Raw genomic sequence first — 27,620 nt, 5'->3', positions numbered from 1 at the left:
TGTTATTGGGCTGAGACTTTCCCTGAGAAAGGATGAGGAGCTTTTGGATAGTGAGCTGGCTCATGATAATGCTGCTTTTATGGATGCCACACCATATATATTATAACCTCACTTCTTTCGAGGCAGCCTTGGATTGGCAGCAGGTGCACATATTATTTGGAATAAATCCAATGGATTTTGGATTAGTGACCAAGACACTGGGGAGACTGATTTTGGTTTCACTTGGATTCAAAGGGATGATTTTGTCAGATGTTTGGACTGCCAGGTCAACCAGATACTGTTGGCCACAACATGGTTTATTTGCTCTTGTTGGAGGGATTTCATCACTCAGATCAATATCCTGATATGGAATTTTCTTTGGAACGGACTAGATGGTTTGGATGAGACCAGAGCTAGGGTGGCTTGCAAAACCTTGGCCCTACCTAGGCGGAATGAGGCCTCAATATAATACATCTACACTTGCAAAATAGAGCCTTATTATGGAAGGTGGTAGTCAGAGGACTTTTTCCAAGATAAGAACCTTGAAAGGATTTTTTCATTCAATGCATTAGGTCTTGTTCTTCTTCCCACAGGCAGAGATTGGATGGATTACTAGTACTAGGTGGATATTTACCTCAGCCCATCTTAGGGCTCCCCCCTCCCCTCTTATTGCTGCTATCCTAAGAGCTTGGGCCAGCTTCAGGAGTACTCTTATGAGAGTTTCCCCTTCCTCTCTGGAAGAGATTGATAGAAAACCTATCATGTGGAGTGACAATATGCTTGATGTGCATGGCAGACCACTTGGTACTTCTCACTATATGCCGAGGTCTAGATGGAAGAGAGATCCTACTTCCACTATTGATTCTTAGAAGCTTCTAGATGATCATAGACTCTTGTTAGTAAGTCAGAGTGTAGGGACAGATTGATGCAGCCATATCCTTGGATTGGGTTCTTGTGGGTGATAGGCCTTTTTTTCTGCCTACTTGGCTAGAGGCCTTTACGAGATCAGGGATTCTACGTCAGCTCATAGGATTTCGAGCATCAGACGGCAATGCATTGGTATTTGATATCCTTCCTTCTAGGGGCAGAGGCTGTCTAGGTCTATGGGAGATAACTTATGCATTTTTACATTTCAGCCTATCCAGTTTGTAGGTCACGTGGAGCATTGTTTCTTAGCTTTAGGATGGTACCTAGACCCTAACTCATTGATCACATTCCCTTGGGCTCATGGAGGATTTTGCTCTATGAAGGTGTCCTCATAAAGTATTGGCATTGGGATCTCGGGGAGCGAGAATGGATTGATGCAGGGCACCGAGAGAAGAGCCTCTCATTCTTTCAATACATGGTCAAAAATGCCAAGACTCAGAGGCTAGAGGCCCACGAGAGCTCCTCACTGGGAGAACTTTCAGATTTTTGCTGATTTGCAGAAATTCTTTTTGAAGAGACTCTAGAAATCGATCTAGAATAGAAAAATAACTCTTTTCTTTTGGCTCTCTATTCATGCAGGGATTGCAATGAACCTCTGGAGTGCCGTTGGGGGCAGATTTCACATGTATCTGTTGCCTTTCTGATGAGGAGTCCATCTAACATTGCTTATGGGACTAAAGACAGGTGAGGATCATCTGGAAGGGGATTGCTAGACTATTGAGCACCTATGTGCATTCTCCTTTTTTCATGACTGGGGCTTGGTAGCTTGGTTCTCTCTTTTGGGGCCACATGACTCTTCCTGAGCTCTTTCAGTTCGAAGACATTTGGTTGAGTCATGCTCTTTGGATGACATTCCTAGATATCCATATAGACCTGTGCATGCCTATGTGAATACTTCATGGGAGATTTTGGCCCCATTCTAGGGAGCATATCAGCGTGGCATGTTTGGAGACCCAAACGCATAGAGGCTTTGGATGGTTCCTGGGTCCTCCCTGCGCATACATTAGCCAGTATGTAGACAGATATGGTACACACCTTGGTGGCATTTGGGGGAGCATGCAAGAGTCTTCATGAGTAGCCTCTACCAAGAGGACTGTTTTCTTCAGGGATTCAAGCGAATACCCATACTTCTCAGAGTCCCCCATAGAGTCGAGGTGTCACTTCAGCCTTAGTCATGGATTTTCTCTAGCTCTCTTATAGGAGCTTGATTTTGCCCTGGGTATTTGTTTTCTCATGCCTGCATGATGTACTTTTCCTTGATCTTTGCTCTCGGAGTTTCTTTCATACTTACTAGAGGTCTTTTCTTTGAAAAAAAAGGGATCTCTATTTTGGCAATCTACATACTCTCCACCACCCAAGGACTCTGAAGTGCCATCTCCTCAAATTTGTGTAGGGCTCCCAAGCTGGGATGAGAGGTCCTTTCTGTCCAAAAGTGCCCTCTCTTGGCCTCATCCTTATGGTAGAGACATGCATTGATCTCCTATAAGAATTGGTCTAGATCCCTACCTGTTGATCCCCTTTGAAATGGTCTTGATGTCCAAATCTCCATGATAGGCTCTTTAAGAGAAACCTGGTAGCACTTGAAACAATGCTTGCCATCCCTGTGTCGCATGCCCACTCATCCACATAGGACTGGTCTATCCTTGAGAACCTGTGGGCATCTATCCTGTCTCTCCCATCTAGAGAAGAGAAGAGATCCTGGAGAGAAGCCGAAATTAGTTAGATAACAGGGCTCCTATCCTCTCACGTGGAAAATGAGCTCCTCCCAAGCCGCATGCTCCTCTCTCTAAAAATTTCTGCCTCTCCTCCTCGCTTCCTATCATCTGTAGTCTCGGACATATTGAAGTAACCTCCAATACACCAATGATAGGATACTAAAAGAGGCTAATGGATGATGGTCCAAAAGTCCTGCATGATGCTTCATTAGGGGCAACTTTAGCGAACCTCGCTATAACCCAAAGTGCTCTACCTAGCACTAGGGTGCCCCAATCTTATATGGCTTGTGTCCAAGGCTCCACAATGTAGATGCAAACTCCTCCCTGCCATGCTCCCTCTATGACTGTGAGAGTCCAAAAGGTCCTACTCTATCCTCAAAGAATCCTCCTACAACTGGCTATTTGAGACTCCGAAGAATGTTGTTCCTGTACAAATAAGAAATCAATGTCCCCACCCATCAAAACTCTATGAAGCTACTATATAATGATGCTCCTCCTTGACAAAAATGAGCACCACCTAGTCTCCGAACATTACAAGAAGCAATCTTCATGGATTGGGAGTGAGTCTAATAGATTTGTGTGGCTTAGGAGACACCTCCTACACCTACTGGCTGCTTCCATAAGTAACCCTAGCATAAGTCTCTACCGACATGGGGTCCTGTACTGGGGTAGGGAACTAGAAGGAGATACTGCCAAAGAGGGCCTTTGCCTCTCCATCTGATCTATCAACATCCTCAACGTCAACTCTATGAATCTAAATTGAGTCCCTCTCCCCATTTGGGCTCTCACCGCACCCCTTCTCAGCATCACATCCCTCCATAGAAACATCTTGCCAATGAGTGTCTCTGACAAAAGAATCTAGCTATGCTAAGGAAGAAGCCTCGTCTTGAATGTGCACCTAACTCCGTGTAATTCCTTGGGGCTTACTCTTGTGATTTTAAGCCTTAGTAGCTTGCTGCATAGGATCCCATTCTGTCCAACCACTCTTGCTCTGGACCGTCAATGCCTCCTCTTCGCCTCTCTCCTCCTGGATCTCTCCATCTCTGACCTGTTGCAACGGTGGGTTCTGCCAACCCCCTCCCTCATCACAGGGCCTCTGATGAGGGCCTCTACTACTATTGTCATTGATCCCTGGTCCATTTCTGCTGCTACACCCTCTGATGTCTCCGTTGATGTTCTCCTGCTAAGGCCCTTTTATGAAGCACCTCCTTGTCTTTCTCGATGAGCTCACGTAAGATGAGTCTACCTACTTCTTGGGCAAACTATAGAAAGATGTCCCAACTGTCTATAAACAAAGCACTAGCCTCGAAGACCAAAATACTCTACCCACTGTAGGACCTCTCCACCATGGATGTCAGGAAGTGAAATGAAGGGTGGTAGGTCCTCCATTCTAGTAAAATGTATTACTACCCGGATAAAAGGAATAGAGGGCTGATCCCCTCTAATCGCATGTACAAAAGCTCAGTCCCTCTCGAGCACATGACCGATGCTCTGCCTCATCTCATGGACGTGTGGTAAATGCTCTGTGTGAAGCCTAAAGAGGACATGTTGGCCACCAAGATGGCCGCCAAAGCGGCAAAGTCTTGTCCCTAGACCCACTTTGCAAAAAAGTGAATCACCTTGTGCAGGTCCAAAGGGCTCGGTGTGAGAACCTCCTCTAAATGCTCTGGTTGCTGAACTGAATGCAATAGCATCCTTTCCCAAGGGGGAAAACTCTGATAATGTGGGTAGTGGAGCCTACCAAATCTGCTCAAAGATCATTCTTTAAAAGACCCGCAGCTGATCAATCATCCATCAAGTGACATACCAAAGAAGAAGCCTCCATGGTAGAAACTGTGTCCCAAAGGGATAAAAGGGTTGCGGGGGAGAGAAGAATATCTGGCCGGATGAAGTTGAGCCATCGCAACGGAGTCCTCAGGCTGATGTAGACCTGGGTTGGTGGTCTGGTTCTCTCTCCCCCCTGAAAACCAGCAGGAGCTGCTGGGGGCGTAGTCAAAGAAGAGGGAAAGACTGACATGATTGGATCGGTGGTGTGAGCAGTCACCAGTGGAGGCATCTACCAAACTTCTAGTCCAAAAATAGAGTTTTGTTGTGGCTAGGAGGTGAGCATTGAATCAGCTTCCATGGCCATCTGTAAGCAAAATTATCTCCACGCCTTCAAATAAAAAATAAAAGCAACAGACCAGCTGGGGAACAAAGGCAGCCCTTTTGCAAACAAGTTGCCACAAGCTGCTGCAGTTAAGAAAAAACCTATAATCTCTGTAAACAATGCTGCTGTCAGAAAACACAGGCAAACCACAATCTGTGTGCAGCAAGAAAACTACTGCAGATAAAAAAGGCAAGGGCCTTTGTCTATGGGCAAAGCTATGAAGCGTTTGGTAAAAAAACCCGAGGCAGCCTACAAAGCCTGCACAGTAAGTGGTCGAACATAGGTGGACTGTTTATATAATGTTTGCAGCAAGAGAAATGACCTGTTTGTGCAAGAAATGCCCACGAGCTGAGGCAGCCTGAAAATGAGCTGTTTGCCTCCTCTCCACTCAGCCTCCTCGCCTTTCTCTCAGCTCATTTTTGGGGATCAGGCAGCAAACGATTGCTTGAGCTCAGCATTGTGAACGATCGTTTCATTTTGTGGCTTGTTTTTGCTCATTCGATCGTGATCAGAGGAGGAATTAGAATGTTGCATTTCGTGGCTGTTCGTGGTTATTTTGAGCAGCAGCGACTTTGATGTTCAACCATTGAAGCATCAAGCTAGTGCATAGATCAAGATCTGACAGCCTCAGCACAGACCATGGGGAAATAGCACTTACCATGCTTCATGGAGAGGAAGCTATGCACAACATGGACTAGGAAATTATGGTGCATGAGCCTTGATATAGTCACCTCTGTAGTCTATAGTTGCAAAGCAAGCAGAGGCAATCCTTATTCTCAAATCTGAAGCAAAGAAGATGATTTGGCAGCGCGAGCGTGTAGTGGCTCCGGAAACAGGAAAACAGTCTTATTGCTGTGCACTTGGAGAGGAGAGGTAAGCAGTCAGAATGTAGGAACTGCAACATAAAAGTTTTCTGATGCTATAAGAAAATGGCAAGAGAGGGAAGAACAAGGAAAGATAGGAGTATTAAGAGAGAAGGGGAGGAAGTTCAGTTTGGAAAAAAAAATGGGGGAGGGGATGAAGGGGGCGAAGGCAAGTGTAATGATTGGGAGGAGAAAGGAAGGACTGTAAACAAAATGGGGGGGGGGATAAAGGGGACAAAGGCAAGTGTAATGATTGGGAGGAGAAAGGAAGTAATTACGGTTAATCCTGATGCTAAGCAACATTTCAATTTTCAACAGTATTGTCATTAGTCTATTTATGATTTGCTGCATATAAATGCATGGGAATTAAAAAATGTTTGAGAGTATCTCAAACCTGATTGTTGGTTGTAATGTGATGAGGAGCATATCCTACGACACAAAATGCTTCATACCCTGCTCCTGTTAGAAGTGAGACTAAAGCAACTGAAAAATCAAAGCAATCTGCTTTCTGCCACTGCATCCAAAGACAGACAAAACCATGCTAAAGGCTGTGACTATACGTATTGGATTTGTTGTTTTTTTGGCAAGAAGTTTGATTCCTGTTAAGTAAGACCAAAATACATGAAATCAAAACAAAAAACCATCAAATACATCAAGTAAACATGGATGTTGATAATTAAAGGGTGAGAGAGGGAGAGAGAAATGAATGGAAGCAAGGGGGGTGGAGATACATGGAGACAAAGCTGAGGCAAAGTACACTAATTGATGGTGATGGAAGAGATTTGAAGCAACCTCGTTTTAAGGAGAGGGAGGTGCCTTATCTTCTCACACACACATCACTGATGATGTCACACAGAATCAAATCAAATCTTATCTAATCCCAAAGGTCAGGTATGCCTTCAAACTCACACAAGTCATAAACCCAAAACTCCTTTCACACTAACACACTAGAACTAGCAATGTGTTCACATTGCAAACACTAAAATACCCCAAACCCCGCCCCCCCCTTGAGCAAAGGGCGGTGAGATCCAACACGTGAAGAAATAACCCATCTCCAACTCCACCACAATACTGGAAGGAGGTGGCCTCACTATGCACACCTCCCATGCCACAGTTACCATTATTAACTCTCACACAAAACACAAAAAGGGGACTAGAATGTCCAATCCTAGTCAACCTTGGTCATGAAACGAGAAGTTTTTGGCCTAGACTGTCACAGCATGGATCTCCTCTTGGTCTTTGCTTGTTTTAGGAATGCTTCTTCAATGAGGTTGGCATGATGCTTATATTGTTCCAGCTCATTATTATTGAAGAAACTTGCTTCGTTCTTCCTAAGCTGCTTATTATATTACTTGCTTATACGTAGACTTGAAATTGATATGATGAATCAAAGAGTTGGATAAGCTACACTCCCCAAGACCACCACCTCTGCTTGCGAGCTCACCTCCCGCACCCCCCCCTCCCCCCTCCCTTCTCTCCCTCGTGCCCTTCCTCGGCGTCACGTAGCCTGCTGCTCGTCATGGACTACAGGTTGGGGGTACACTAATCCCGCGACCCCTCCCCTCGTGCCTCTGTTGCTAGGGGTCTCTGCCAGCTGCCCGCTGCAGCTCCCAGGCCCTCTCTTGAGCCTCGCTAGAAGCTTGGTGCTGCCCGTACGTCATCTCTTGGCACCCAGCTGCTATCTCCTGCAGCTTTGCTGCTGCTTGGCGCTACCTCTCCAGCCCGGTACCTCGCGCAACTTGCTCATTACCCTCGTTACTTAGCTCGATGTACATTCATTGCCCTTTCATTGCTTGACCAGCTCCCTCAAGAAGTGCATTAAAAGCTGCTCCCGAGCTAGTGGAAAGTTTCAAGCTCTGAGGGGTTAGTTCTTCTTCGTGGCAGCTCACTTGTGGAATTCAGGAGCCTTCTTGTGGAAGAACTTCGGGACTCCTTTCATTGGGCTCTCTCCTTGCAGGCGCTTTTGCTTTTTCTCCCTTTCCTCCTCTTTTGCGGTTGGTGTGGTTTATTGCTAGTGACTAGGACATTGGTGGCGACCTTTGGTCTGGCCAGAGGGGCTCTATGGCAGCACCCTCGACTCCCCTAGTTGTCAAAGTTCTTTTGTCACTAGTGGATAAGCAACAGGTACAGCAGGCAGTGAATCTCTTACAAGACAGGACCGTCATAGGCAGGATAGTAGGTCTCACTCCCTCGAGGAGGTGGATTCGTCGGAACTGGATCCAAGTCAGCTTGGCACTAGACAGTGAACACATTCAGGAGGTCACTCTCTATGGACGCGATGTTTTCCTCAAGGGATTCACGGTGGAGGATATGGACTCGACTCACCATGTTCCTCGCTTCCAGGGACTTTCGAGGGAATACAGATCCATCCTTTCTTCCATTGGACGGGCGTTTGGCACAGTTCTGGAGTACCCAGCAGAGTTAGAGGTGGCAGTGGTGACAGTATGATGAGGTTCATCGACTCAGACTCGGACTCAGACTCGTGGTAGAGAGCCTAGATACCCTCCCAGACGTGATTCTCTTGGAGAATTTGGAGGGGGGTGCTCTTCGGTAGCGTCTGGAGGTTTTAGGCGTACCAGGCCAGTGTTTGAGGTATAGATAGATGGGGTATCTAGCTTGAGATCGTACATGAGGCCACATCCCTCCTCCCAAGAGACACAGGGACAACATAGCGACTTGAGAGGAGAGGGGACTCAGAGGCCACCTAGACAGATGCAACAAGAGTCTTAGAGACAACAACCAAAGTCGCATACCCCCTTTGTAGAGCCTTAGGAGGCTAGATGGACTAAGGTGGGGAAAAAGAAGAGGAGCAAGTGGGCCAAAAAGAATCAACGACATCGTGCCACAGACAGCTACACAATCATAGGGAGATCTTATTGGAGGTCCACAGGTATCACGTGATCCGGAGAGGGAGACTTCGACCTCAGGACATCCCCCAGGCCCCTCCATAGGAGAGACTTCTCATCCTCCGCAGAACCCCCCACCGAAGCCAGAGCCAACGCCAGAGACTCCGAGAGTACCAATGCCCACCCCGCTTTGAGGTTGAAGGAGGAGCCTCACAGGAAGCAGGCACCTCCATCGCAACATCCTGCCCAGGGGATAGTAGCAGGGACTCCACACAACCTTCTTCTCCCCCTCTCATGGACCCACCAGCCTCCTCTTCGCAGCCCCCTCCCTGCTGCCTCGACCTTCTCCTTCCTCGATGATTACCCTCACCACCCGCCCTTCCCCTCCAACCCCCTTCCCTTCCCCTCAGCTAGCTGTAGCCTCGCTTGGGGCCTCTTTCTCAAGCATCTCGCTAGGCCCAGTAGTTGACCCCGCTTCCACGAGCAAGGGCAAGGCAAAGGCTCCCCCGTTGACCTCTCCTTAGCAGTAGGTCAGTGCTCTAGGCAGCCAGGACTCAGCTTCTTCTTCCCATAATTCTAGGGAGGGGTCACGTTGATAAGTCCACGGGCCTTCGCATGCGTGCTGGGAGGCCACTGCCATGTGAGTTCTAGTGGTTTCTGGTCTTGCAGCCACGTAAAGGCCCGGGGGCGTTAGTGCAATAGGATCGTGCACCCACCCGGTTCGTATCCTCCACTTTGCCTCCACAGGGGTGGAGAAGTGGACACCAGAGCTCTTTGACGCGATGATAAAGCGCCATATTTACGAGACGATGGATGAGTGGATGGGACCTCAGGGCATGGACCTCTAGCTTGCTTATGGAGGTTCTACGTACTTCCATCTTGGCTTCTCTCTAGCGAAGCCAGGGTCAGCAGGCTTGGCTATAGCAGTGATCCGCCTGCCATCGGAGATGGTTCTCTGACAGCCTCACTACTGGACCCTTCGGCATTGCGCGGACCTCTTCGGTGTAGATGTTTCCTTCATGCAGTACTGGACACGCAAGGTAGGGATCGAGTTAGTGGTGACTTTGGTCCGTCGGCACACGGACACAGATTACTCTCCCTCAAAACCCCCGGCGAAGTCACTAAAGTCAGGTTTCTTAGAGCATGCTCCCACGCATAGGCAAGCCTTGTTTACTACCATTCCTTCCCCATGACTTTGACCGTGGTGAGTTGGAATGTGCATGGCCTTCATGACCGTGGGCACAGTCAACGGAACTGCAGCGGGCTCTAAAAGTGGACCAGCTGATTTTCTCTTGATTCAACAGCACATGTTTTTCGCAGCAGACATCACTAGCTGTCACCATCTTCTCCCTGGGAGGGGCCCATAGGTTTGTTCCCCAGCAGTTGGCAGGAACGGAGGGGTCTGCATCTCAGTATCCCATGCGGTAACCCTAGACATTTTTGCACAGGGTGAGCTCATCCCAGGCCGCACAGTTTGGGTGGGATTTCACGTGGGAGAGGCTCGGATTGGTGTCTTGAGCATGTATGCACCCGCTTGCAAACAGCACCACCCAACTTTCTAGCGACAGTTCACTGATTGCCTCCCAGAGGTGGACTCATGGATTGTTGGAGGGGACTTCTATAATCTTGAGTTCTTGAAGGATAAGCAAGGAGGAGCCTGTTTCATAGAGATGCCAACAGGGGAGAGGAGTACTTGGGAGCAGTTCATTTTTGTGATCTGTGGCAGGGACCCTTGTCAAGAGCCTGAGTTTACCAAGACCTCAGGCAACTTGCGTTTCTCCTTCAGCCAGCGGAGGCTAGATGGACTACTGGAGCGACTGGATAGATTCTATATTGGGGATGGGCTCTACTCCATGGTGGCTCCATTGACATCTTCGCAGGCACCACAATGTCGAACCATTCGCCACCAGCGGGTTCTGCACTTACAGCAGCCCCGTTGTAGACTCTCCCAAAAACGAGTTTGTATATCAAATGTTCTCTTCCAGGAGGCACACGTTCAACAACAACTGATAGAAAATATCTAGAGACAGCCCCAGAGTAGCAGACCCGAGGAGGGATGGACGGCTTGGGTGGCTGAGAGGATTCAGTGTAGCAGTCGGGAGCTCTGGAGTCAGGCCCTCATATGGAGAGCGGCTCTTCAGGAGCGGGAGAGAGCCCTTCGCATCTATCGAGAGACTCAGGGAGCAGGATCCAAGATCCCAGTGGCTTAGGGATCGCCTGGAGTGTGCACGCTTGGAGCTATAGGATTTGGAGGTTTGCAGAGCAAAGTTCTCATACCATTCTTCGCGGGCCAGGTGGGTCCAACAGGGAGATAGGATAACTCGACAGTTCTTTCAGGCCACCAAACCACGATCCGCAGGAACCCAACTTCAGCAACTTCGAGACCTATAGGGACACTTGCACATGGACCCGTAGGAGATTCTTGAGCCCCGACTACAGCATTCTACAGCCAGCTTTTTCAGTCAGAGGAGCTATCGCCCACCACCATCCTGGCTAGAGATGCGGTTTGGGAGCAAGTCCCCTCAGTAGTTTCACAAGGCCTTAACACACAGTTAGAGGCTTCTTTCATGAATGAGTAGTTGTGGGACGCCCTTTAGGCCCTTTCAACCCAAAAGTGCCTTGGCAAGGATGGCCTAACCCCGACCTTTTTTCGGTGCTTTTGGGAGCATATCTCCACCCCTTTCAGGTTGGCCTGCCAGGAGATCTTCAACTCAGGATCACTCCCCCACTTCTTGAGCAAAGGCTGGATATGCTTGATTCCAAAGGGGGGCGACAGAATCATATATCCGGTAGTGGAGGCCGATTATCCTTTTGACACCGCTTACAAGATCTTGGCTAAGGTCTTGAGTCTACGTTTAAGACCCCACCTGCTAGATATCATTCATGAGACACATACCGGTTTTGTCCAAGAGTGGAGCGTCCTGGATAACATCTTCACTTTCTAGGAGGCAGTGGACTGGGCCAGGGAGGAGGTGCAAGTGCTCGTCGTTCTTCTTCTCGATTTCGAGAAGGCATATGACAAGGCGGAGTAGTCCTTCTTGGAGGGGACCATGCAAAGGCTCGGTTTCTCAGAGAGATGGATTAGAGGGGTATCAGCTCTCTATGCAATCAGCTCCAGCCATATGATTATTGGGGGCCACACAGGCAAGGCCTTCCCTCTCTCCCACTCAGTGAGGCAGGGCTGCTCTCGTTGGCCCCTTATCTTTTCCTTTTCGTGGTAGAGGCCTTAGGTTACTTCATGCACTCCTAGACACTTGGCATTACAGGGATGCGGCTTTCGATAAGGCAAGAGGAGGAGCTCCTTGACTCTGAGTTCGCAGACGACACTGCACTCTATGTGGATGGCTCTGCAGCCACCCTGGAGAGGTTCAGAGGGGCCTTAGCCATTTCTTGCGAGGCTTCCAGAGTTCGCATAAATTGGACCAAATCCATCGGTTTCTGCACAGGCTTGGAGGACACCCAGGAGGTTCAAGATTGGGGAGCTGATTTTGGCTTTGGTTGGGATCCCGAGAGGGGAGATGGCACATTACCTGGGCTGCTAGGTAGGCATTGACATTTCAGCAGTTCAGCCTGGTCCTAGAGAGTGTTAGGCGGAAGCTCTTATACGGGAGCTCTGCCAAACCCTCGCTTGCAGGACGTGCACTAGTGGTGAACCAGATACTCCTAGCCAGAGCTTGGTACATCGCCTCGTGTTGGTGTTTTCATCGGGGCTGCATGGGGCAGCTACGGTGCCTAGTATGAAACTTTGTCTGGTCGGGTTCGGATGGCACGCGCAACACTAGAGCTAGGGTGGCCTGGTAGACAGTGATTTTGCCACAGACGCAGGGGATACTTGGTATTATTGACCTTGAGATGCGGAGCAGAGCTCTCTTCGGCAATTGGTGGTGAGAGGCCTTACCCCAAGTGGTGCGGAACCCTGGAAGCTCCTACTCCAATGGGGGCTTCTTGGGAACACGCCTCACACTAGGGGACAGTGGCAGCAGTCAGTCCTACAGGTGGATCTTCTCCGAGGCTCCGTTGACAGGGAGGGGCTCTTCGTTGATGCGGAGTCTTTACAAAGTATGGCAAAGATTGGTAGGACTCATGCGGGCTAGGCCATCTTGCAGAGAGGAGTTTGAGAGGCAGCCTCTCCTCTTCGTGGGTGCGGAGTCTTTACAAAGTATGGCAAAGATTGGTAGGAGGACTCATGCGGGCTAGGCTGTCTTGCAGAGAGGAGTTTGAGAGGAAACCTCTCATCTGGCACTCAGATGTCAGAGGCGCAGAGGGGCACATGCTGGGGCAGAGGACTCATATCGGATGGGCGCAGACCGCCAGATCCTTTAGGACATGGAGACGACTTCCTAGAGAGATAGAGGCCCACAAGCAAGCCCTCCCCCATCTTTGAGGAGCAGGTATCACGATGCAAGAGATTGACGAGGCGATCCTGTACTCATGGTGGGAGGGACTACGGAGCCCCTGGACCCCCCATTGCTAGTCAGGACAGTTCTTGTGGACAGGGGTACTACTTCGGATACGCTCTTTTTTGGAGTCTCTTGGTTCCCCCTAGTCTCTTTTCTATCGGGTCTGACCGGGAGGCTCATTGCAGGATCTGTCGGAGATGGAGGAGAAGACAGAGGTGGAGCTAGAGGACCTAGAGTGGTAGAGGGTCAAGATTGTGGGTCACTTGGACAAAACTTGGTACATCGATCCCTCCATCCTCTTATCAACCTCAGAGGGAGCGGTGTGGCGCCTTTGGATTTGGGAGGGTAGACCCTTATGTGATATTTAGTGGGACCTAGGGGAGTGGTTTTGGCCTGCCTGCATAGGGCACTTGGATTGGATAGTGTATACCATGCGCATTGGGCGTCACCTACAGCTGGAGGCAGCACCTCGCTGCACAGAGGATTTGGATGGTGGCCCTCAGGATTGTTGCTAGCATGCAGAGGATGAGCAAGACTTCACGGGGGATGGTGGCCTGGCTCACGGAGGGGGGCCACGTCTTTGCGATCGACCCTGTCATGCCAGCTTATAGGATACATGGACAGCATGTTTCGTGGATTGAGATCCATGATGCAGTTCAGCCCAGCAACTCTCCTAGAGGATAGTGTTTGGGAGACCGCCATATCTAGCATCACGGCCTGGAACATCTGAGTGGCCAGATGCAGTAGGGTGATGGGGGGCCAGTCAATCTCTCCAACGGCTACTCTAGTAGTCATTTGGTGGGATATCATCTTCACATTGTGTGCCATTTAGGAGCGCGGAACTCCAAGCTTACTCAAACATGAGAAAGATGCTTCCGTCGCTTTGTAGAGGCTGGAGAGAGGGGGAGAAGCATCAAGGACAGGAATTCCTATAGGAATATTACGAGGGAGGCTGAGAGGGAGAGGTAGTGCAGGGTAAGGGCTGAAAGGGTTAAACTTGCTGCTTGTTATAACTCGAACTGAAGCTTCTGAAAATTAACATGTTGAAGCACAAAATTGAAGCTGAAGATGGTGCAAGCTTTGGAGCAAATGGCTAGTTTTTGGAGCTGCCACTTACAAATTCCCCTGACTTGAAAACTGAGCTGTACCAGGCGGAAATGAAGCTTTCTCTGAGATTAGTGGGACCTTCATCTGAAGTGCAGTTTGTTGGGACTTGGATAGTCCTCCTCAAATGATGTTTCATTTCCTTCATGATGGCATGTGGCTTTCTACCACGTCATGTTATACAAATCTAGGGGGGGATGTATTGTGGGAGCCTTTCTATTGGCTTTGATGGGTCTCTTTATCAGGCTTGGCCGAGTTTTAGGATGTTGGTGTATTCCTTAGATCGATGTGTTGGTCAGGTAGCCATGCTTCATTTGAGCCTCTGAGCAATAGACTCCATCATTGTCGTGTTCTATTTTTGGTTCCATTCTAGTAGTCCCTCATGTTTCCTTCATGGGGGGGTGTTGGGAACATGAAGTCAAAGTGAGTGTTCTAGGTAGGGCAATTTGGCTCTGCAGCTCCTCCCTCGCAAGGGATTTTTCTTGCACGAAATTTACTGTTGCAACATGTTTCTCCTATCATTTCCCATACTCAAGCTTTGGAATTGGAGGAATCCTTTACTGAGAGGGAACTGTCAGATGCGATCAAATCATGTGGCAGATGGAAATCCCCAGGATGGGATGGTTTAACAGTCGAGTTTTTTCTAGCATACTAGCCTATTTTGAAGCATTCTTGCTATATATGGTGAATGCTGCGTAGCAAAATCAGAAAATGCCGGACACATGGAAGAGAGGTCTTGTTAAACTCCTTCCCAAAAAACAAATTTGTGAGTCTTTGGCAGACTGGAGACCTATCACTCTTATGCCCGTAATTTACAAAGTCACTACCAAAATGATTGTTGATCGGCTAAAGGGGTTTTTACATGATGGGTTGCATCCTGCTCAATATGGCTTTGTCCCGCGTAGGCATATCACAGATAACATTGCTAATGCCTACATTGGAATTGAATATGCCAAATACACACAGCAGGATGTTTTGTTATTGCAAGTTGATATTGCCAAAGCCTTTGATACTGTTCAGTGGAATTTTATTTCATCGACGCTGCAGGCATTGGATTTTGGCACAAAAATGCAGCAACTCATCACTTGGCTATATCAAGATAGTGAAGCTGCCTGCATACTTTCAGGAGATATTACTCCATCCTGGACTCTTGCTTGCTCTGTCAGGCAAGGATGTCCCCTGAGTGCTTTACTTTTTGCCATAGCCACTCATCCACTGCTTCAATATCTGGATCACCTCTTGGACACTGACCAGTTGCACGGTTTGGAGATTCTTGGTAGTCGCAGCATGATTGCTCAGGCATATGCTGATGATTCATTCTTTACTCCAAAAAATACTCGGGCTGATCTGTCCATGATTATGCATGCTCTTTCTACATATGGATTGGCTGCTGGCCTTCGGGTAAATTTTCAGAAATCAAAATTGCTGCCGTTACATACACAGGAATGGCACAACCTTCTGTGGCCTGGGAAATTGTCCCCGCTTCTCAATTCATTCGACATCTTGGTTATCCTCTAGGCTGGGGACTCACCCGTTCACAACAAACTGATTGGGTGCTAGTAAAGTTAAGGGCAAAACTTGAATATTGGAAGCTTGCAACTTGGCCATTACATGTTCGTCTGCGAATTACACAATCCATTTTGATAGCATACATATAATTTTATCTGCCTCTCACTATGTTCACTAAGGCAGATCTGGTTTCATTTATGTCAGCTATCATGGAAATTTTATGGCGTTCAAAACATGGCAAGAAAAGTCTCACATTACTCTCTATGCATCGTCTCTGTTGTCCAAAGATGCACGGGGGTCTGAACATTCTCAATATTCAAATGCATTTACTTGCTCACAGAGGGAAAATGATGATATAGTTTATGCAAGGAGATCAGCCTTGGGCTTTCATGATCCGCTCTCTCTTATTACATCTTCATACATCTGCCTTTGGGAATTGGCAGCCTACTCAGTGGGATTTTTTATTTGGCTATATCCAAGGCAAGATCAGAGGATGCCCTTTTGTCTCTCGTCTCCTTCTCGATTGGAAACACATTCTATCCCACTTGGAATGGCATGGCAGGGACTCTCTCTTGGGCAACTCTTTGAGGGTAGAGAATATTTTTTGGTCTAAAGTATTCCACCCTCCTTTGGCAATACAAGAACCCCGACGTTCTTATTTTCTCTCCTTCAAAGGCATTTCATCTGTGGCGGATGTACTTCAGGATGATGGCACAATTTTATCTTTTCCTATGGCTGCTCACAAATATGGCTTGGGAGCTCATTATCGTCCTATATGGCATAGAATTTCAGCAATGCTCCAACCGTACTTGCCGGTACCTCATTTGGAACTTCAGAATCGGCTTGAGGATTGGATTTTACGCTCTTCTTCCTTATACGTCCGTCCTTTGAAGCTCTCACATATCACAGTGTCATCACTGTATAAAGTGTTATTCTCTCCACCTTGGATTTCCCACATACTGTTTGGCATATGGATCGTCCAATGAAGTGGTGGAGAAAAAGGCTGCGTCTCCTTTGGCATTACAAAGTCCCTCTTCGACAATAGCTTTTCCTATGGCGAGTTCTCCTTGGCATTTTTCCATCCGGACAGTTACTCGCACACAGACATATTGCTTCAGCTGTTTGTCATAGATGCCAGCACTCTACTGAATCAATGTTTCACATCTTTTGGTCCTGTCCAAATACTTCTCATCTCATTGCTCTCATCAAACAGAGGCTTCGACAGCGATTTCCTACTGTTACTTTTGGCAGATTTTTCTAGTTGTTTGGCTTTCATCCACAGAGACAGGGTTTTGATTTATTTTTTGTATGGGTGCGCTATTGGACCCTATGGACTTTATGGATGGATAGAAATCATAGAGTCTTTGGTGATCCACTATTTTCATCCTTTCTTTTTTTCAAACGATCTCTGCAACAATCATTCTACGATTGTTTTCAGACTCGTTTGATTGATCAAGATGTGTATACAGCTTATAGTGAGATCTTTAGTTGAGTAGTAGCTACTTCGTTTTTGGAGTAACTATGAATGTAATTATTCTACAGAAATAAAAGATTTCTTCCCACAAAAAAAAAAAGAGTGTTCTAGGTAGGTGTTTTTTTATAGTCTAGTGAGTCCTAGACATGCCACGTGTCATATTGGGAGTTATCCCCTATATACTTTGGCTTTCTAGAGTCTAGTGTCACACTATATAGTGTTGTACTTGTCTAGTGTCACATCAGAGTGGTCTGCATCAAGCTCTTCTATCATGTGAGTATTTTGGTTATCATTGCTTTGTACTTTCCATTTCCTTTCATTTCTTTCTAGTTCTTTCATTTCTTTTCCATTCTGTTCCTCGTATCATGTGCCTTCATTGTTTTCATCAGAGAGAGGAGTGGCTCCTTGTTATTCTTAGAGAGCCCTTCAAGTTGTTTTAGCTTCAACCTTGGTTTCTTTCTAGCTCTATTATAGTAGCTTGATTTGGCCCGATTAGTATGTTTTTTTTTTCATGCCTTGCATGATGTAATCTTCTCTTGAGTTTTGCACAAGGAGTTTCTTGCATACTTAATAGAATTCCTTTAATTGCCCAAAACAAAAAGTAACCAGTGTTATAGACAACAAGACCAAGAACAAATGAAGCTAGTAGTTCTAATAATGGGCCATGAGGTAAAGAGCATGGCATTCACTCTCTACAGAGAGCAGCCTAGAATGCCTTTGGTTTTGGGTTCAATGTGGCAGGGATATTTGGTTTGATGTGCCTTTCACACTCAGTCACAATCAAATGTAGATGCCTATACATCCACGCATTCATAGATTTTATGTTGATGATTAGACATTGAATAGAGGTGGATCAGTATGCATTGCTCCGGGTTTTTTCACCCCAGATCATTTTTTGGTGGTTTTTTTTATTTTCGAGCCCCAATTGAGAGGTCACTTTGCTAGTATCAAGATTCCATATGCCTTTTATATGGAGGAGGATCTCATAGATGCAGCTTTATAGATTTTGGTTTCTCATGTGCAGGGGGGAGTTCCCTCTCCCTCATCTCTAGCAATAGCCCTTTCTAATACTAGCGTTTTCTATCGTTCAATGGCTAGTACCAAAAGACGTGAGATTCTCAGAAAGGAGTTGGCATTCACTAAAACTGACAGTTCTACAGAGGGAGAAGCATAAATGGCCACTAATACTTGGATTTAAGAGGGCCTTGCTGCAGAAGCAAGAGCTTACCAGTAGATACTGTTAGATCAAAGAGCAAAGTATGCCTTTCATATGCACGAGTTATTTTGGACTCAAATGGGAGGTAGAGTCAACAAACACTTTTTCTCTACTTTGGGCCCAAGACATAGTAGAGAGAGTGTTTACCACTTGGCACTTCCTATTATATGCAGTGGTCTAGATGGGAGGAAGTCCCTGCCTTCCCCGTGGGATCTTGGAGAGCTTTCGCCTGTAATAGGAGCACATCTACCCTTCCCACCAAAGCTGACTAGAGCTCCTGTCTGAGCACCATCTTCCTGGGGCCGCGGGTTCCTGAAGAGTGGAACCCGTTGACGTTCCAAGAGATAATGCGTATACTCATGAAGAGGAGAGATGGGCCACAAACAGTTGTCTGCTTGCGGTCGATGTCGAGGTGGTCGGAGGATGTCCAGTGTGCAGACGAAGGCGCTTCTGTGAAGTTTCGAAGGAGAGGCCGGATCATCGGACCCATCCTCTAAAACCTTCAGCAGAGGGGAAAGGCCCTTCGTCCCATGGTGGTAAGCTCTCTCTAACCAACTCGAAGCCTCCGCCAGGGAAATACTGTAGAAGCCCGCTACCTTTGAGGTCCTCCAAGGGCGGATCCCTTTTGCGTAGATCCACTCCAGAGGCGGTCGAATGATGACCAAAAGGCGGAAGCGTTTGGCGCTGTGGCGCCATCTCAGACGAACATCACCCTCCTTCCACTACTACTGAAAGAAAAAACTTTCAAAGGACCGTAAATTACAATTGGTAAGCTACCTCAGCGGAAGTGTAGGGAGAATTCAACAAATTGATGCAGCCATACCTATGGATTTGATTGATATAGATGACATGCTTGTTTCTTGCTCTAGCTGGATGGGGGATTTCATAGGGATAGGTATTCCAATTCAGGTCATTGGACTACGGCAATTGGATGAGGATGCCTTGGTCTTCGATGTTCAGACAATTGGTAGGCTGTCTAGATCTATACATGATATTTTGTCGGGAGTTCCTTTCAACCTGTCAGGACCTATCGTTTTGGTGCTTCTTCTAAGCTTGTTTCAGTTTGAGGTCGTTAGAGTGGAGCTACTGTGGTGTGCATAGGAGTTGCTTGGAGACGTTTTTTGAAGGATAGGTTGTTGTCGGGTTTGAGGATGGCTTGGATTCAGTATGGCACCTAGACCCGGATCTGCTTCTTCTCTCGTTGACTTGTGGAGGATTTGACTCTATGGAGGAGTCTCCAAAAAGCTTTTATAGTGGGACCCCAGAGAGTGGGATTGGATTGATGTAGGGCACCGAGAGAAGAGCATTCCCTTCTTTTGTAACACAATTAGTAATGCAAGGAGATTTTGGCTCAATTCTATAGGTTGGAGGCTCTCCAGGGCTCCTCGTTGGGAGAATTTTCATATTTCTACTGATTTGCAAAAAGTTTTTTGGAGGAGACTCTAGAAACCCTTAGGAATAGAAAAATAACTCTTTTTCTTTTGAGTTTTTATTCATTGAGGGATTGGAATGAACTTACGCAGGTCTAGATTTGAGGCAAACTCCACTTGTCCTCATTGTATGGTGTACATACACACATGTAACATACACTTTGCCTGTGTAACACAGGGTAACACAAGTGTACATACACTTATTCATTTCCTTGAGCAATATTTCAAGTCATATTTTCTCATCATGAAATGAGGTGGCACTATAAGCATCTTGAAGCCTCATCTAAGATTATTGTTAGGATAGGAGTGCCATTCAATGGACACCTACCCTTCCTGTAAATAGTCTGCACTGTGATACTATAATCACAATGCAACACATGACAAGAATAGCTTCAGATCAACGAAGGATTGTGAATTTCCCATTTGAAGCATGTATTTTATATTTCTGTTCAGACCTAAAATTGTAAAGTAGCCTCTCAATTTCATGTAGATGTTTCTAAATTATCTCTCTCATATGACAAAATATAACAAGGAGCTACAATTCTAGCCAAGTGCATTGCACAGTTGTTGATTGAGAGCAGGCTTTTTTTTTTAATATTTAAGATTTACAAGGTTTAGAAGCGTTCCTTATGAAATCCAAACATTAGTTCATTGCAAGATCAAGAATGATTTACCTGAAGAATAGAAAAAGGAGATGGCAAACAAGGTGGAAACATAACAGGATTCTCTAATGGCTCGTAAGTAAGGAAATTGGCCATGAATTCCGCACATGATTCCCAGTGAAAAAGCTCAATATATTCCAAATGAGAAGGCTGAATTGTGGTACAAACACATTTCTCTACATTGCATTCATTGTGTGCCACGAACATACAAGGACGCCTTGTTGGATACACTTCCATGAACTGAGATTGCAGAAAAATTTGGTTATGTCATGTTTTGCTTCTCTCTTATTCATTTAAAAGCTCAATTAGCTCATATATCAACCTGAAAGAATCATTCTCCACTCATGTACTGCAAGTTTTAATCCTGGAGACTATGAACCAGGAAATAATTGCAAAAGAGGCCATGTATATAAAATTCAGCTTAAATTTAAAGATTGAATAGCTTTTTTTGGGCAGAAAAAGTCATGTTATATGTCTGTTGAAAAAGATTATATCCAGTTCCTGCCATACATTTCTCCTAGCACTGTGAGCGTTTTCCGTAACCTTTCATGATAACACAGGAGCTTCAGAATATAATGAAATTGGATTACTGCAAATACATTTTTTTAAGGGAGTCACATATATTTATACCCTCTGTTGATAATTCTTGATGTGCTCTAGAAGACGGTACTCCTTATTTGATAACATTCGAAAGGACTTGGGGAACTGTAGAATCTGTAAGCTGTCTTTTATGTGGTCAGGCATAAGTTATTCCATTTAAAAAAGAGCTTAAAGGAAGGATACTCTAAATGCTTGAGTGCCTCTTACTAATCATTAAACGTTCTGACCTGAGTTTGCCGAATCAACAGTACTCTGGCTGTTTTGCTGTCCATGGGTCTCTCCGTTTGAATGTCATATGCCTTCATGTTCATAAATAAGACTTCAGGTTACTTAAATAAAACCCAAGTTGTTTGGGCACCGAGTTCCTCTCTTGGGTTCATTGATTACATGTCACAAAACTCAAGTGTAATTTAGTGAAGTCTTTAATTGCAATAATTAACAAACATTCATGTGCACAACAGCGTGCGTACACAAAAACACACACGCACACTTTTTTAAACAGTGAAAGATTTGATTGATTATATTACAAGAATAGTCACCTCAGAAAAGAGGCGCTAGAAAATACATCAACTGAAGATCTCAGTATAAGCCAAATATACATCCTGATCTATCTGGTGAGTCTGCAAGCAATCAATCAAAGAAAGATTGCTGCAAAGAATGCTTAAAGAAAGCAAATAAAGAAAATTTGGGATCACTAAAGACTTTGCAATTGCGGTCTGTCCATAAAGTCCAAAGTGCCCAATAACGAGCCCAAATAAAGAAAAGATGAAACTCCGGTCACTGTGGATGAAAACCAAAGAGCCAGAAAATTTACCCAAAGAGAAGAGTCGGGAATCTCGCTCGTAGCCTCTCTGTCGAAGAGAATCTAGAAACTGTCGAGAAGATGGGCAATGCCAGAATAAATGAGGCACAGTCTCCTGAGAAATCAAATACCAATGACATAGAGCAGAAGCAATGTGCCTACGGACCAGGAACTGTCCAGATGGAAAAATTCCCAGAAGCACTCGCCATAAAAAAACCTGTTGCATTTTTTTCCTTGATCAAACTTGTAGTAGCTGGGACAAAGAATTAGCACTGCTGCTGCTCCTCGCTCCTCCTGCTGCCCTCCCCTCGACTCCCCTCCTTGCTGCCTCCTCCCTCCCCTCCCTCCCTACCTGCTGCCCCTTCCCTTCCCCTCTCCTCCCCTCCCCTTCCCCTGTTACTATGCTACCCCCTCCCATGCTGCTGCCTCGCTACCCCCCCGGCACTGCTGCTGCGGTACCCCCCTGCGCTGCTGTTGTGCTGCCCCCCGTGCTGCTGCTTATGCTGCCCCCCCGCTGCTGCTCCCGTGCCCCCCCCCCCCCCCCCGCGCTGTTGCTGCTTGCACCTCCCCCCCCCCCTCTCCTCCTCTCCCCCCCTCCTTCTCTCCTCCCCTCCCTCTCTCCTCTTCACACCCCTGCTGTCCCTTTCCCTTCTCTCCCTTGCTGCCCTCCCTCTCCCCCCTTCCAGCTCCCCCCTTCTTCAACCTCCCTCCTCCTTCAACCTATCCCCTACTTCTTCTGACTTGCTCTCTCTCCTCTCTCCCTCCTTCCTTCACCCTCTCCCTTTAGGTGTACCCCCGTTTTTTTGGGGGTCTCCTGGGCAAAAGGAAAGCGGGCAGAGTTTTATTTTTTTTTGTTGAGTCGGCCTTCCCCACCTCGATTGACGAATGGGCACCCATTCAGTCGATCCGTGACCGCACACACTGGCCGCAAGAACCGTCACATTTTAAAAAGACGACCTGCAATAGTTGCAAAAGGACTTGGAGCATGAGTGTTCCATGACTCTCTTCACACGCATCTTTAGTTCACACCCCTCCAGATCACACGCTAGAGATTTTGGATGCATGCGGCGCTTCCCCAGGAGCTCTCTCCCCACCTTAAGGATGTTCGTTTGTTGGGACGAGGTTTCTTTCAGGTGTGCCTAGATTCCCCGGATGTCACGAGAGACTTGGTACATGCCGGGTTTCTATTTCTAGGCTACAGGAGGATTTTTTTGTTTCCCTTTCAACTATGGGCTTTGACCCAGTTGAAGAGGACAAGCAGGGAGTTTCTTCTTGATCAGGACCTAGTACAGGTGCCTCCTTCTGTTGATAGAGGGAAGGGGGTCCTACATTCTCTCCTTGCTTCGGTAGAAATCCTTTGGACCCCCTCCTCAGGACTGGCTCAACGGAGCTCCTTTTGTGCTCTGGAGGACCTCTCTGATCTCCGAGATGATGATTTTGTACCTTCCACTTTCAGAGAGCCAGTTATCGGCATCCCTATTGAGAGATCTTTCTCTCTCTCACCTGTGGACTTGTTGAGAGTTCACGCTCAACATCATGTGATCATGTGTGCATAGCACCATCACGTGATCATATGTGCATAGCACTAACCTTATAGAGTGCTATAAAGGAAAGGGTTAGATCCCCTAACCCTAACCCTAAAAGGGTTTGTATATATTCTATTTTTTCAACTAAATCTAGTGTACAGTCATTTGTGGTGTGCTCTCTAGCTGTGCCCTCTCTCCTCATCTCCACTCTTCTCCTCTCTCCTCTTCATATTTTGTCATGGTATTAGAGCATGGTTCTGCCTTCCATTGAGGCGCCATCCTTCTTGTGAGAGAGATTGTGAGATTGAGAGTTCTCGAGTGATTGTGAGATTCTTCCGTTCACTTCCGTTGAGAGAATTTCCGTCGATTCATTTGAAAGAATTTCCGTTCATTCTTATTGTGAGAGAGAGATTTCATTGAGCTAGGAATCCATTGCTTGTGAGAGAGAAATAGAATTGTCTTCTTTCTTCTGAGAGATATAGATGAAGGTCCATTTTTGAGAGGTCCCATGACAGCTCGCTGAAGAAGACAAGGCAGCTCTATGTTCACAATAATCATAGCGACAATCTATGAGCTTCAAGTAGCTCAATAGCAAGCTTCAAACGCACCACAGTCCTTCGTCCACTGCTTTCTATAGCCGCCAGCAGCCTATCAAGATAGAGACCTGAGTCTCCAAAGGCTCACAGCAAGCAGTGCGCCACGGCTCATATCAAAGAGCTGCTCCATCGACAGACCTGCAAATGGGCTGCCAACAGCCAAGTAAATGATTGCAAAGCTCCAGCAAACGAAGCTCCAACAATACTCACAGCTGTCGACTGCCTTATGGGCTTTTTCATGCTCAAGTGCCTCTGACAGTGTGCCCTCAAGCTCTTCACCACCCACGCAACAAACTTCCAAGGGTTCACAGCTGCAGCAACCTCCATCTGCTGAGACAACTCTGCGACAACTCCAGCTCGACCTTATCCTTGGCAGCAGCAACGATGACATAGCCAAGAACTTCACAACACGAGTCACAGCGCCTCTCCATAACGGCGCACTCATGCGTTCTCCAGAGATTGCAACAACAGTAGCTCGTAATCGTTCTCCACGCTCAGCAACGCAGCAGTCACGGGCGACGACCCTCAACTATCCACAGCCGCCTTCATCAACTCGCTCTTGCGAAACTGCTCCAACCAGATCCGCCATGGAGCTCACGGGCTCCCAAGCTCATAGCCAAGCTCACGGGCTCCCTTATCTTGAGAGCCTCAACCAAGCGGCCGCCTCCTACTACAGTTAGCTCCCAAAGCGCCATATGCCATAGCGCTCTACAATGATCTCCGAATGACAGGCTGCGCCATCAACAGAGAGACGCCCGATAGCAACGGAATCTACATAGATTCTGATGAATCTTCGAAAGATTCCGACTGCCCATGAAGCAACACGTGGCAGATAGGGTTGGTTAGCAACCCTAGGTTTGGTTACCCACCAGTGGTCAGTCACTTGACACATGGCAGATTTGACCTAACCAGGGTTAGGTTCAGTCAACCCCCAGTTAGGTGGTTTGATCACAATTGTGCCACGTGGCAACATCATCTTATCAGCCACGTCACCGACTGCCACGTCATCTCCGACTGCCATGTCATCACCGACTGCCACGTCACCTACCACGTCATCAGCCACGTCACCTGTGCCACGTCATCAGGGACACGTCAGCATTGCCACGTCACCCTGCTGACATCATCTGTGCCAACTCAGCACTGCCACCTCAGCAGTCCAGTCAGCACTGACCCCTGCAGGCACAGTCCCTTGCCAGACACACTGTGCACACACTGCATGTGCACTCTCCTGCCACCTCAGCACAGAGCTTCACTGACACACCTCTTGCTAAGCACAATGCCACATCATCACTGCATGTGACTCACAGTGACACATCATCATTGAGCACCATTTGCACTCCTTTTGCCTCTCCACCTAGATCAAGTCGTATCTCTTGATCCAGGAAGAATTTGAGGGTGCTCCAAAAAAGGAAAGTCACTCGTTTTTTCGTGCTCTACGCGCTCGTTACATCACGCGCACATTTCGGCGCAAGTTACACTCACATTTGTGCCTCGCCGACAAAACCACTTCCTTCACGCAAATTTGCCTCTACATCGACGCATCTGACCCAGCACTTAAAAAGAACAAAAGAAAAGGAATTATTTGCTGCTCTTTCATCGATCGACGGTTGGTTTAGATCTAGATCAGAGTAGACTAGATCGCCATAGAGGGGACGCTTTGAATTCCCCAAGTTGCCAATCTAAGCCATGCCCGAAATTCCCGACTAGTACCTACTCGGAGTCAGTCCATACGCTCACATCCGATTTCACATCATTACATTACCTGAAACCTTACGTTCATCAGTTCAGTGAGCAGACTTCAGAGTTCAGAGGCATTGCAGATTGATTCAGTGGGCAGATAGCACTTGATTTCACACACACATGCCACCATTGTAAAGCCTATTTGGCTATCTCACGGCATCGTGCACATCATTTTTTAGCCTTGTAAAGCCTCTTGGCTATTCCCGGCATCATTGCCACAAGCCTTGTAACACAGATCAGATCTTATATACTGCAGTTCTATCTTCACCGACGGTACAGAGATTTCACTTGGCATCTTCAGTGTATTTGCAGTTGATTCATACAGAGTTTTCCAGGACACTTTTTGAGTACATTTCTTGCACCATGTCGACTAGCAACCTCAATCTAGAGGCATCTGCTAAGTTAGACAACTCCAATTACGGTACATGGAAATACCGAATGGAGACCATTCTTGTGCTTCAGGACAAATGGGAGTATGTCGATGGATCTATACCTAGACCATTGGCCGATCCAGCCACCAGTAGCTCTACTCCATCTGTTGTCATAGTACTAGCAACGGGATCATCGGGATCTACATCTACACAAATAGTTTCCGCACCAGTAGCAGATCCTGCCATTGCCCGAGCTCAAGCAGAATGGGATAAGAAAGACAAGTATGCCTATCACCTGATCAAGCAGAATGTGCAAGATGTCATGCTAGGACAGCTCAACACAGTCAAGACATCAAAAGAAGCATGGGATATGTTCGCAGCTCTCTACGAGTCCAAGAACACATCCAGGATTCTCACCCTGAGAAACCAGATCAACCATAGTTTCCGCAATAGCAATGAAACCGGTCATGCTTATGTACTCCGCATCAAAGACTACAACAATCAACTTGCAGCAGCAGGAGAGACTATGAATCCCGCAGAAATGGTTCAAGTAATCCTGAATGGACTAGGAGAAGGATATGAGAATCTAGTCCAGAGTATTGCCATCCAACGGCAAATTCCAACACTGGAAGAACTTCAGTCAGTTCTACTTGGTGAAGAACTCAGGACTCAGACCATTCAAGCACGTAAAGGTCATTCTAATGATCAGGCATTCACAGCTTCAGACAGAAGCAGAGGCAAAGGCAGAAACAGAGGTAGATCATATCAGAAAAGTGGTCATCATCAACAAAATCAAAGTGAGAATCAGCATCAGCATCATCCTTAGCAAAGAGGAAATCATTCCAACCGAGGAAGATTCCAAGGACGAGGGAATGCATCCACCAATGTGTCAAACATCCAGTGCAATTACTGTCACAAGTTTGGACACTATGAAAGAGATTGCCGCAAGAAGCAGTACGACCAAGGCGGTCAATCCAGCAGTAATCGAGGGAATTCCCGAGGAAGAGGAAATCATCGTGGTGGACATTCTAGTCACAGTCATTTTGCAAATGAACATGGAAATATGTTTCTTGCAAGTGAGGAATTGCATCAGACTGATACAATGCACCTAGACACTGATTTCAATCCCAAAGAGGATTTCAGCTATCAAGTCGACCAAGTGGAACAAGATCCTTGGTACATCGACAGCGGTGCATCATCTCATATGACAAATCATCAGGAATGGTTCACAGAAATGAAGCCATTAGAAGGACAAAAGAATGTCCAGCAGACAATACACCGAATCCGGTTCAAGGGACAGGGGTTATCCCTATGAACAATTTCATTGGTACAAAAGGATTAGTCAAAGATGTGCTCTATGTTCCGAAGCTCAGCAAGAACCTTTTGTCAGTAGGTCAAATGACGGAACACAACTACAAAGTCATCTTCGACGGTGATGAATGCACTATCAGAGACAATCCAAAAGAGGTCAGCTAGTAGCAAAAGGTGTCAAGGAAGGACGCTTATACAGGATGCTAGCTACAGTACCAGATAAGCATGCCATGTCAGCTCAAATGCAAAAGATGCCACTATCTGCAAAATGGCACAAGAGATATGGTCATGTCAACTTCAAGTACTTGTTAGATCTAAGGAATCAAAATATGGCAATTGGGATTCCGAAGCTACAGTTTCTTGGAAAAGTTTGTGAAGCATGCTGCTTCGGCAAACAAAA

The 27,620-nt window shown here is 46.7% G+C and overlaps 1 protein-coding gene across 1 annotated transcript in view; it reads right to left on the bottom strand.

Moving 5' to 3' along the window:
* LOC147894808 (dynein regulatory complex subunit 7-like) overlaps positions 1–27,620 on the bottom strand; it is a 589,338-nt gene that overhangs the window by 225,522 nt on the left and 336,196 nt on the right. The window contains 4 exon segments of the mRNA XM_087385174.1: positions 6,028–6,147; positions 20,287–20,514; positions 20,905–20,988; positions 21,102–21,173. Coding sequence (XP_087241300.1) covers positions 6,028–6,147; positions 20,287–20,514; positions 20,905–20,988; positions 21,102–21,173 — 504 coding nt within the window.

Source organism: Dipteris shenzhenensis, chromosome 14 (genome assembly GCF_047967505.1).
Source record: "Dipteris shenzhenensis isolate YYH24624 ecotype China chromosome 14, Dip_SZ_1.0, whole genome shotgun sequence".
Lineage (NCBI taxonomy): Eukaryota > Viridiplantae > Streptophyta > Polypodiopsida > Gleicheniales > Dipteridaceae > Dipteris > Dipteris shenzhenensis.
Note: the sequence above shows the minus strand (reverse complement) of the source record. Positions and strands in the feature narration are given on the sequence as shown.